The sequence below is a fragment of the Uloborus diversus genome, chromosome 2 (assembly GCF_026930045.1).
Source record: "Uloborus diversus isolate 005 chromosome 2, Udiv.v.3.1, whole genome shotgun sequence".
In the NCBI taxonomy this organism is placed as follows: Eukaryota; Metazoa; Arthropoda; class Arachnida; order Araneae; family Uloboridae; genus Uloborus; species Uloborus diversus.
Genome location: NC_072732.1, coordinates 137844541 through 137856740, shown reverse-complemented (window position 1 = coordinate 137856740; position 12200 = coordinate 137844541). Strand labels below are relative to the sequence as shown.

General features: G+C 34.4%; 1 protein-coding gene across 1 annotated transcript in view; it reads right to left on the bottom strand.

Annotated features, from left to right (window-relative positions):
- Positions 1–11689, bottom strand: part of LOC129216563 (kelch-like protein 10) — a 32624-nt gene extending 20935 nt beyond the window's left edge. The window contains exons 1-3 of the mRNA XM_054850777.1: positions 11534–11689; positions 7047–7237; positions 5235–5438 (exon numbers count right to left, since the gene is read on the bottom strand). Of these exons, the coding sequence (XP_054706752.1) occupies positions 5235–5438; positions 7047–7237; positions 11534–11689 (551 nt within the window). The remainder of the gene's footprint in view (positions 1–5234; positions 5439–7046; positions 7238–11533) is intronic.
- Positions 11690–12200: the final 511 nt, after the last annotated feature.

Below are 12200 nucleotides of genomic sequence, written 5' to 3'. Positions count from 1 at the left end.
GGCCGATGGCCGATGGCCGATTGTTTTCCTCCAAATGGCCGATTGCCGATGGCCGATGGCCGATGCTGTTGGCCGATGGCAAAAAAAAAAAAAAAAATCAAACGGAAATAAATTGATAAAATTGTCTTAGATTTAAAGGATGATTGATTCATTTCACTTTACTTCCTTTCTACGAATAAGGAATTGTAATAACAAAAAGAAAAAAAAAATCAGATTTTGACCTAAATTTCTATTTTACGATCACCCAATTTAAACTTCACAAGTTCTTCACATCTGTACATGCATATGTACCTAAGAACATGTAGATGACCGAAATATCCATTTTGAACGCTTCCTCAGTTAATTATCGCAAATTCTCTTGTGATGTCTTCATGCGCGTAAACTTACGTCACTCAAAAAACGTTATGAAATAGTAAGTTGAAAACTCATACGTACGTAGTATGATCTAAAGGTTAGAGGACAAGTTGTATAAAACCTTACCCTGAATAGTTCACGTTACCGAAGCAAATCTATCTACAAAATAGTCACCTTGAACGACTATGCACTTCTGCCAATGTTCGTATAGCTTTTAGAAACGCTCCTGGAAGACATTTTCGCCTCTTGTAAGGTCTCTTGCGCTGCTGCTTTAACTTCATCGTAGGGAAGAAGGCGAGTTTCATGTTGAGGATGCACGGTTCGATTGGTCAATACTCTGATATGACAAACAAATAACATAACGTTTCGTCGGACTTAGCTCCGTGTGACTTTTACCTGTTCCCAGCAAAAAAAAAAAAAACATTTGCATGGACGATGCTTTCCTCCGTCAGGAGAAGATAAAGCTGCATCATAGAAGGTAGCGAAAAATGGCTTTCAGAAGTGTTCCCAAAAGTTATATGAACACTGGCAGAAGTATATAGTCCCTCAAGGTAAACTTTTGAAGGTGGATGTGCTTCTGTAATGTGAACTATTCTGGGTAAGGTTTTATACAGCATGTCCCGAACTTTTGGATTGTACTACGTACAATCTATATAGGGTGTAGTTATGCTTCTCCTTTTTTGACTGCTGTACAATGAAAGATAAAGAACAGCAGCCAAAAAAAAAAAAAAAAAAAAAAGAAAGAAAGAAAGAAAGAAAAAAGGAAGAAAAACAAAAAGACTGTTTAATAAACAATTGATTTTTTTTTAAATTGAACATATAACTAAGATTTCAGTAGTATTGTAATGATGTATAGATTTAAGTTCACTAAACATAGTTAAAAAACATTAAATTATGTTGTTAAATCAGTCAAAAAAAATTAAGAATAAAACTATGAAACCGTCAACAAATTACGCAATTAAATTGGAAAGATTGCACGTAGACATTTTTTAGTCATTAAATTAAAAAAAAGATAACAGATAAATTTCAATACTAAATCATAAAAAAAATATTTTTTTCTTATTTAAAATTTATGAATAGAAAATTTTGCATTTTTCAAAAAACTAAAACAGTGACATAAATTTTGCTGGAAAAAAATTGCCATGAAAAGAGCGAGGTTCTTAAAACGCAGCTATAAACAAAATCAATATTTACACAAAGTTAATAACTGAATACATATGACTACTTGATCTGATGTTTGCATACATAATATTGAACAATTAGATTGTTTAATCTTTTATGAAGCTTTACAAACAAGTTCAAATTAAATTGTTCAATTTAACAGTAATTTTCTGAAATTTAAAAAATTGCATAATAGAAAATCCTTGAAACTTTTCTATAAAAAACGAAAATAGCTTATTCATTGATTTTATATAAATACATAAAAATAGTTACTTACAACAGGAAAAAAAATCGATCGCTATAAATGATACAAAAAAGATGGCGCATTACGAAATGGAGGGGGGGGGGGTCACCCTCTGATTTTGCAGTAACTCACACTTCGGCCCCAACCTCGGCCTAATATTTGTAGTACAGAACCGCTAAAACCAACACCTCGGAAGAGTTTCTGAATCTATTTCATCACTTCCGAAGAAAAAATTCAAAAGTCCCTTCGATTTCCGAATTGTGTCACCATTCAAAACGTCTTTCTTTAATCAATTTCTTAAATTAATGCTCTCAATTCTTTCTAAACAATAGATAAAGTTTGAAAAAAAAAAAAAAATCTCTAATTTTATGAATGGTGTTAGTTTTAAACAACTCAGGAGTATAACTAGAGTTTAATTTCAGAAATTGAGGGAGTGGGAGGAGGGGCACACAAGTGTTCTCGGAAATTCAAAATAGTCGTAAAAAATAGAGTTCAAAATAATCATAAACATTGAGCAAAAAACCCTTCCGAAACTTGCACCCGAGTTTGTATTGACTTGCAGTGGCGGATTTAAAATACAGAGTGTTTTAAAATGAATAGGGGGGTTTTGCCATCTCATATTTGTTTCCATGGTCTCCAATTCGGCAATATATCACCAAATGACCGTCAGTCTGAGACGCTATCTTAATTTTGCATTGAAATAAGTAATTAATAGCCACAAAACATGAGTAAACAGGCTTTTCAGAACACCCGATCGAAAGCAAAAAGGGAAAAGCACAACTGGAACGTACGCACACCCCACACGCGAAAACTTATCCTTCTACAGTTTACCATTTTGGAGTTATGACTTATGAGAGATACTACGTACATCCAGCAGCAAGAAACAACGCAATAATTAACTTGTTTGGTACCTGAATGCAGTATTAAAAACTCTTTCAGGGGTGACTCAAATAAAAATTCATACTGAAATTTAGTAAACAATTTTATATGAAAACAACTTTTACTTTGTATTAAAAGGTAAGACATCAAAGGTCTTTTTTTTTTTCAAAAACATCGGCCAATTCCATCGGCTTTTCGAAGTTTTTAAGGCCGATGGGCCGATGTTTCTTGCAATTTAGCATCGGCCGCCGATGCCGATGCCGATGGCTAAATTGTTGAACCATCGGCGCCGATGCATCGGCAAAGGCCGATGCATCGGTCGAGTCCTAATCTCCAAAGGAAAAAAAGTTACAAGCCGTTAAAAATAAAGTTTAAATAAATCTAATCTCCATTAAAATTACTGATGTTTTGTTTCGAATTGCCATGGTTACGTCTTTTAGCTTCGCTTCATTTTAATATCTTATAGGTCCACAAACTTGGCCCCACGGAATTTAAGCAATGGGGATATGTGTTCGCCAATTCTGCATATTTTACGATCTACGTTATGATAATTCCCGCAGACAGTGTAGAAATTGCGGGAAGAGTTCGAAAACTGAGAGTCTTAGCAATTTTCCCAACTGTCGCCAAATTTGTGGACGCCAAAGACCACTGGCCAAAGTTCTTCGGCCATGGCCTTCCTGATAGTGGCAGAAGCAAACAAAATGGGGTTGTTTCCTCCAGTCAAAAGAAGTAATTTTAGTCACTGAAAATTTTTTTAACAGAACGGTTCAAACACTTGATAGTTTATCGAATTTTTTTAACTTTTCAATTTACAAAGTTTGAACAGAACAACGTCTGTCGGGTCCTCTAGTTAAGGAATAAATAAACAAAAAATTAAAGCCAAATGACTTTTTAGGGTCACCACAATGCAAAAATAATAATAATAAAAAAACGACATATGATAAATTTAATTATGAATTTATTCGAAAATATTTGAGTGTACGAAGACTTTTGTGGAGTATTATTTCTCTGTCTCTTCGTTTTTTGACCCATTTCAAGAAGAAGATCCGTCAATATTTTGTAAAAACTATAGGGTTTCATTTAGAATGACACAGGGATGATGTGAAAAAATATTGGACTTCATATTCGAATTTAGTTTTGCGTTACTTCGATTTTACTAAAAAATTTCAAAGTGTACGAACACTTTTGGGAGCCACTGTATATAGGTTTTTTCCCTTTTACTACCGAGCATTTATATGAAAAAATAAGGGGAAGTTTCGTGAGGGTAAAATTATTCTATTTCGGAAATACATTTACACTAAAAAGGATAAAATAACAGATTTTTTATTTAAAAAAAATGCTAAGCACTTTTTATAATGCACTCAAAGGGACAAAATAACTTTTCTGGGTCAGAAAGGACAATTTAAGAATTCCTGTAGTTTTCGAAAATTCCAAGAAAATGACACCACAAACGAAGAAAAATGCGGTTCTTGTCATTTCAAACGAAATTTTCTCAATAAGAAAAATATCATGTTTCAACACTCTAAGTTATGATTGAAAGCTAGATAATGATAGGAAGATCTCTTCATAACTTGAGCTGCACTTTTCTTCGTTTGTGGTGTCACTTTCTTGGAATTTTCGAAAACTAGAGGAATTCTTAAATTGTCCTTTCTGACCCAGTAAAGTTATTTTGTCCTTTTGAGTGCATTATGAAAAGTGCTTAGCATTTAAAAAAAAAATTGTTATTTAATGAACCATGAGTAAGCACACTTTTTTATCTTCACATTTTATATAAAAATATCCCTTACATTGTTCTATTTTAAGTTGAAAAAATATAACTTACATTTTAATTAATTTGCATGTGTCACGAGCGGGACACCCAAAGTCAACATCTTGTAGTTTTCTAAATGAATAAATTTATAATTTTGATCTATCAGTATAGTGATGACGTAACAAATCTTCGATTTTGAAAGCTAAGGCTCTAAAGTGAAAGAAACATACCTAATTTGTTGAGAAATAATACTTTAAACCGTTAAAAAAAAGAAAAAAAAAATGTGTAGGGCCATTCCACGAAAAGTAGCCACTTTGTCCTGCACGTGACGGTTATTATATTTCGTTAAAAAGTAATAATTTTAAAAATCAATGACGAAATTTTTTGTTTAAGAAATCACACATGCAGTCTGCCCACAGACTACAAAGAATTGGCAAATGTTCAATTAAGACGAGTCTCTCTGAATGAGGGGGAAAAATGATGCGCCTGTTCCGCTCATTTGAATGCGAGTCCGCTTAATTTAGAGGCTAACATGCATCGGCAAAATCTGACATCTCCGAAAACTAATAGATGCGTCCATTTCTGCCTGTTGTTGTCCTGAAACAACAGGCAGAAGCAACATTTCTGCCTGTAAACCGGATGTTTGCCTTTCATCTAATCGGTGGTCAGACTGATCGTTTGTAATTAGGTAACAAAATTTTGTTCATTACCATTTCTAAGTAGAGGCGTCACGTGCGAGACAAAATGGCTTTTTTTTTTCGTGGAATGGCCCTTTAGAGATTAATTGATAATGTTTCTTTTTTCGTACATTCACGTTAGTAAATCGCTTACCCTTGAATAACTTACCGAGGAAGAGGAGCATTATGTGCAAAATAGGACCATTTTCGACTCTTGGAGTCATAGACTTCAATCGTTGACGTTGCCGCGTCTCCACTCCAACCAAGAACGGCGAACATCTTACTATCTAAACCCGGTTGCAAGGGTTTGATGTATTCTCCAGGGGTACATTTCTTCACAAAGGAAAGGCTACCGTCTTTTTCAACTTGAAACCTATCAAACGTTGTTGCATTTATGGGTCGTTCTCCAGAATGCGCAACTTTTGAACGAAAATATTTTTCAATTTCAAAACCTTTTTTTTTTTTTCCTTTTCATTCGTACATGAAAGTGTTACCGCTAGAGGAAACTATAAACAATGGCCCAGCTAAATTCCAATTATTTTACCCGTAAATAAAAGATATAAAAAATACCCTCTTCAAGGAAATGTAAAAAAAAAAAAAAAAAAAAAAAAACGAAGAGAAAAATATTTTGGGTTTAAAAAAAGGACCAATATAATATCAAACAAGTAATTTTGTGAATTGTATAAACAATGAGCTATTTTATGATCAGTGTGAACCTAAAATAAAGCTCTCTCAAGATTAAAGTACGGGTTATTTTTTAGTTATCCTTAGAATTCAAATTTGTGATAAAACATAGCATAGTATAACATATCTATCAAATTAGTAAATTTGAGAACATACTGGCAATTTATAATTATGGTAAACTGTTTAAATGTGATGTAAATATGATATATGTCTCCTTCATCATTTATTCTTAGCACAGAAATAACGACATTGATAAAGGGGATGCACGGATGTGAGGAATTTTCCAGTAATACAGGCCTAATGGATAGATTTTTCAGGGAAAGAAATTTTTCCTTCGTTGCTACGATCTGCACATGTTAAGCATATGAAAACATACGCACTTTCTTTTTTACATTGATTTACATCCCTAAAGTTCAAGTTCACGAAGGTGAGAATTCCCAATAATCACACTTGGTTTTAAAAACGAAATCTATCTTCTAGTTTTCAACAAAAATCTTTCAACTTCTTTATGGCAGAAAGTAAACAAAGGAGCCCCCTTGTACCATAGGAAATAAAATGTGATGTCATTACTGCCATCTGTTAATGAGAAATGGCATTTTGTGTTCGGGTAACGGAGATGACAATTTAATGTGTGACGTGATTGCTTATCCTAGTAAAACAACCAAAAACAAAATATTAAAAAATAAATGCTTTGAAACATTTATGAAGTATGTGAGACACTTGTGAAAGAAATAATTAATGAATAAATATATACTCCTATTTAAACAAGTTATTAAGCAACATAACCTGTCCCACCGGGTGTGTGATATGCCAAGGAGGTGAGAATTCACATGCTGTGAACCAAAAATATATTAAAATAAAAATGTTAATCAAAAGAATGTTGGCAGGTTTATATAGATATATTTTTAATTAAATTAAAAAACATTGTTAAATGAATTATTTCTTAAAGTTTTTACTGCAAAGGGCGTGTGACAGAAAAGTTATTTTTGGAAGAATAACCCTTATACATTGGTGATATGTTAGGAGTAATATAGACGGGCCGTGCAGGGTTACTAGATGAAAATTTAGAAAAATAGCCAAAAAGCTTCGGGAAATTAGCCAAAAAGAGCTAACCTGTACGAAACCGAGTACAACAAGAGTAAATTGTAAAAGTAAGATAGCTAAAGCACGAATTGTTAAGTAAACTTAAATACGTGCCCCGCCAAAAAAAAAAAAAAAAGAAAAGAAAGAAAAAGAGAGAAAATCTGGAAAACCCACGTCTAAATAATAAGTAAAAATACGTTTTCTATTTACTCACGATAAAGTCTGTACTCCATTTTGCACAAGAGACAGATTTTTGTGATACATCTGAGTTTTCAAATCAGAATCTGAAGTTGCTTGAATAAGCGAGTTGTATGCTTGGTGAGACGCAGCCAAGAGCTCTGGAATCACTAAGAAAGTCATATTCTTCATCGCATTCCACCAGGGTTTGTCGTTAGAAACGGCACGCTGTTAAAAGAGAAAACACGAGAGTTAAATGAAGTCATTATTAAACATTTAAAAAATTTTATCTGAAACCTTCACTGAAGTCGAAATGAAGGGAATTATTGTAGCAGAAGCAGGTATTGTCCATTGTTCAGGAGAATGCACTTCGCCACGCCTCCTCGAACGCAGATATTCCATTTTACGCTTTACGCAGGGGTGATCGGTACGCAATCCACGCGCTCCTAAAGTAGACAACCAGACAGCCTTAACTTGCGTGTGCATTTTAATGTGGTTTAGGGGCCCATTTAAAAGTTTTAGGGCCCTTTACATCACTTGCTTCACTCGTCTGTTGTCATTTTAGTTATTCTTAAATTTTAAAAACTGCTGCTTCTACAACAAAGTGCTATGATCCGAATATACCGTCTGCCGAAAACAGCGAAATAGAATCATCGGATACCACGTGACGAGGAAGGAGTCAAGTGCCTTTTTTTTAGTTTTTTAAACTACTATTTTATTTCTTTCATTATATGCAAAGTACTAACCAAATTAAAAGTTTCAGGATCGCCTATTAGAACGATTGTAAAGCAGTAGTGGAAAACTATTTAATTTTCAGAATCAGGTAGGGGAGATCGGGGCAAGATGACGAGCCAGGCAAGATGACGAATGCCTTAATTTTTCTGTTTTAAACTAGGTAACTGCATCAACTGCATGCTACTGGCTCACATATCCGCTGTTCGTTCAGCAATAGTATAGAGACGCTGAAATCGCCATATTTGTGTTAGTTCTGAAGCTCTGATTGTTTACCGTTGCCACGATATAACTTTTATGCATATGTAAATAAGCTCTGCTGCATATACATATAGGATACATCGTGTCTCTTGAGTGTTTATGAGTAACTTAGTTTAAACACTACCTATTACCATGAATAAATGTCAATTAATCGCCTTTTGTTGCGACAATGGAGAAAAATCCGTTCGAACAGGCAGTCTGTGGCAAAATGACGAGCAGCAACGCGGGGCAAGATGACGAGCTTGCCTATTGCCCGTGTTTCGGAATTTATTAAACTAACTATGTTGTCCACTTTATTAAATTCCTGTAAACGCTGTCTGTTTGTCCATGCGATCTTGTGCTTCATCTCTGGGGATAAAGGACTCATTGAATCAAGGTAGGTATCGTTCGAAAGCGGGTGACCAGGGGCTATTTATAAACTAGTTAACTAAATGACTAATTGAATGAATTAAACGAAGCAAAGAATCTCCTGCTCTGCTGATTATTGACAATCATAAATCTCACATAGCTTTGCAGGCTATCTGATATTGCAGTGAAAAAACATTATCATGGTTGGGTTGCCATTTCACACATCGCATCGTCTCTAGCTCCTGATGCGTCATTTTTCTGCCCATTAAAAACCTACTATAGCCAAGCATGTGACAACTTTATGGTCATTCATCAAGGACAAACTATCACAGAAAAAAAATATTGGTGAGCTTTTGAGCACCGCTTACTTCAAAGCAGCTACAGTTGGAAATGCCGATAAAGGGTTTAAAGAATGAAGTATGGAGTCTCATAATTTTCTTGTTTTTTAGCGGACTATGGTGTTGTTGGCTCGGAAACTGAGAATAATAGTGCTAATCATCAGACCTTGGGAGTAGAAAACGTAAATATAAACCCTCCAGACGAAGCAGAAGTTATGGCAAATGCTGATTCCGATGCACCAAAGAAGCATGTTAGTGTTTTTGATTTCAGTGCATTGCCTAAAGCAACACAATGCGAGAAAACAAAAACTGAAGCTCAAACATTCTTACAAGCACACCCATCAAAGAAATGTCAGAACAAGGAGCAAAGCGGAAGAAAAAAAAAAGAATTATTTAAAAAAAAACAGGGAAAATAAGCTCGTGAAGCTAAAAAGGGAGTAAAAAAAACTCAGACCAAGTTCTTGTAGGCCCAAGTCTATTACTGTGGGCCCGTATTAATGCCAAGCAATTCAGTTGCATCAAATTCAATGAATAGATGCTTTGCTTGGAAAGTGAAATTTTCAGACCCTCCAACAGAAGAATGGATCTAGAGCTGTAAAAGCCAAGAGTGGTGGCATGAGGAATGTTTCAATCATGAAAATGGTATTTTTATTTGTATCTATTGTTAGCTGCACAACTTAACACTTGAACATTACGCTACAACGCATTACGCTTAATTTGATACTTAGTAAGATGTAAAAACACAATTATCATTTGTAAAACTAAGTGACTTATTCAAAACATAAAATATGTTCAACCTTTTTCAACGTTGTCATCTTGCCCCTAGGTTAAAGTCATCTTGCCCCAGTACTGGGGCAAGATGACGATTTGTTAAGGTTATGAAAAAATAAAAATATCCTTCGTTATTTTTATTTGAAAAATTAAATGGCAATATATTTAATACTACAAAGGACTACTCTAACAGCTCATGTAAAAGTAATTTTACTATCCTTAAAAATATATTAATAAGCCACGAAAATTGTTAGCATAATCATCTTGCCCCGGTCTCCCCTACGTTAAGGAAAGACATCTCGAGCTTAAATTTTTGGGAGGGTAGAAATTCTAAATTCGTTAGTTGATCTCCAATTGTTAGCAAATGATAAAATTCGGGTATGCACACATAGGTACTTCAAATGAAAACGGATATTTGGTCATTTAAAAATCGCATTGTTACAATAATACTCAAAATTTGCCGAATGATGAAATCTTTTGGCAGGTCCGAGTGAACCTCCAGTGACCTTCATTGGGGTGCCCCTGACATTGCGTAATACATAGATGGGCACAAATATACACACAAAAATAAAAAAAACATAAAGGGAAGCCAAATTTGCTGATTTTAAAACATGAAAAATTATACACTCTGTGTAAGTATTTTGAGAATGCCTAAAGCTATAAAGAATATTTAAACTCAATCTCAGTTACGTGTACTTTCGACTTACTACAATCGTACAATCCAAATAAAAAGCTTGATTAAGACGTAAATTGTTGGTGTTAAAATATTTATTGCGCCAGAAAGAGCGATTAAGTAGCTAAATCGTACAACCCGACTCCCTTCGCTCGCCAAAATCCACAACCCTCATGGTGAACACTAACCCTTCTGATTATAATGAGAAAGCCTAGCACTACGCTCTCCACTTATAACTCGATGGATAAAGCTAAAACAAAAATCAACTATGAATTAATGGACGCTAATTTATCTTTTTCCAAATGGCAACAATCTATTTGTTTTCAAAACTACTAAATGCTTTTTGCCGTAAACATTTGATGGGTTTGTCGATGACTACTGTGGGAATCGAATATTTCACTCAATACACGAAGGAAAGAATACCACGGAGACAAAATAACATGAAATTAATTCTAGAATATGAGTTGGGAATGATACAGGTATACCAAGGAAATCCAAAATACAATCATAGCAACTTTATTATAATTTGAACCAGCAAGGGACTACCAGAGTTAGTTCACACATAATAGTGATCATTGCAAATTTCTATCTAGCAAATACGACTGAAGTGGGTGACTTTTGTCACAGATGTTTTTCCTTCATCAACGTTTTCGGCGACATTTGGAATCTCGCCAAGCTTCTGTCATAGTGTAAAATTTTCACCATACGGTGTTATTGTATCTTATAATTCTGAAGATGAGACACTGCAGTTGGGGCAAACCTAACCTGGCAGAGTTGTAATGCTGTGATTAAGATCTACGAGGAATGTGATTTAGGGATCTGTAATTAGGATAATGCTTCCAGTTTAGGTTTGCCCTTACTATAGAGCACAGTAGTTGTTAGCGGGTTCAGCCAGTATTATGAATGCAACAGAAAGGGAAGAAAAATGCCATACAACTAGACAGATCATTAGGATTAGTTCTAATTATCCGTTTTATCAAAATCTTAGTACGTCACAGCGCATTGACGCTGAAAGGTACGTCACGCCCCCCCCCCCCTTTTTTTCTATTTAGAGATTTAATTTACTTGTAACCAAACCAAATAAAGTGCCTTTAATGGAAAAGTACCTATGAGCGATAGATACATTTTTTCATTTAGAAAGTAATCAGTGTAAAAGAAAATCAATGTGTTTTAGTTTTAATGTTATTACGGGTAATTTTTATTGTAGTACTTTTTGGCGCAATTTGAAGAGTTCGCCAGGATTGCCATACATATGGAATATAGATGAATGAACAGGCTTAAAGTTTATTGCTGATAAATTTTAGAGAGGCTCCAAATGTCACTATGATATCCCCCAAAACCAAAAGTTTCCATTGCTTATGCTTGTTATCAACTATTGCTTTAGAAATAAATTTAATTTACCTTGCATGCAAGAACTAGATTTTTTTCTCCGTTCTTGTTTTTCAGGATCTCTTCAGAAAGCAAATCCTTGTTTTGGAAATACTCCAACTTGTACACATGCTCTAAGGGTGTAAGGAACAATCTTGTATGCTTCCTCACAGTTTCAAACTTGACCATTACTATAATTTTGCTTCTTTTCTTATCGTTGTGAAAAGAGTGTCGGACATCTTTACCATTTTCAGAAGTGAACGATGTATCTTTGTCTCTGTAAAGAAAATCGAGAAAGTTAATAACATTTTCATTTTCAAATGATGTCGACCAAGTACACTTGGCTTCTTGAATGCTGCTCTTGTGCTTCATATGTTAACGCCTCTAAAAGATCGTATTACGAAAGACAAGTTAAAGTTCTGATCGTGACAAACTAATCCTTAAAACCAGTATAAGGTCAAGTGGATGTATCTTTTAATGAATAATGCACTTAACATTCATAAATTTTTATATCAATGCACCTAGAAAAATATTTCAAATGTATTGATTTTCCAATAACAATTATTCAAATCCGCAGTAACCACATTCTTCCGCGAAAAATGTGCTTTTATTTACAGTAAATCTCGTGAATAACACAAACTGATGCAAAATGACGTGGAGTGTTTGTCAGACTTGCGTGCGCCTTAAATTTTGATTTTAT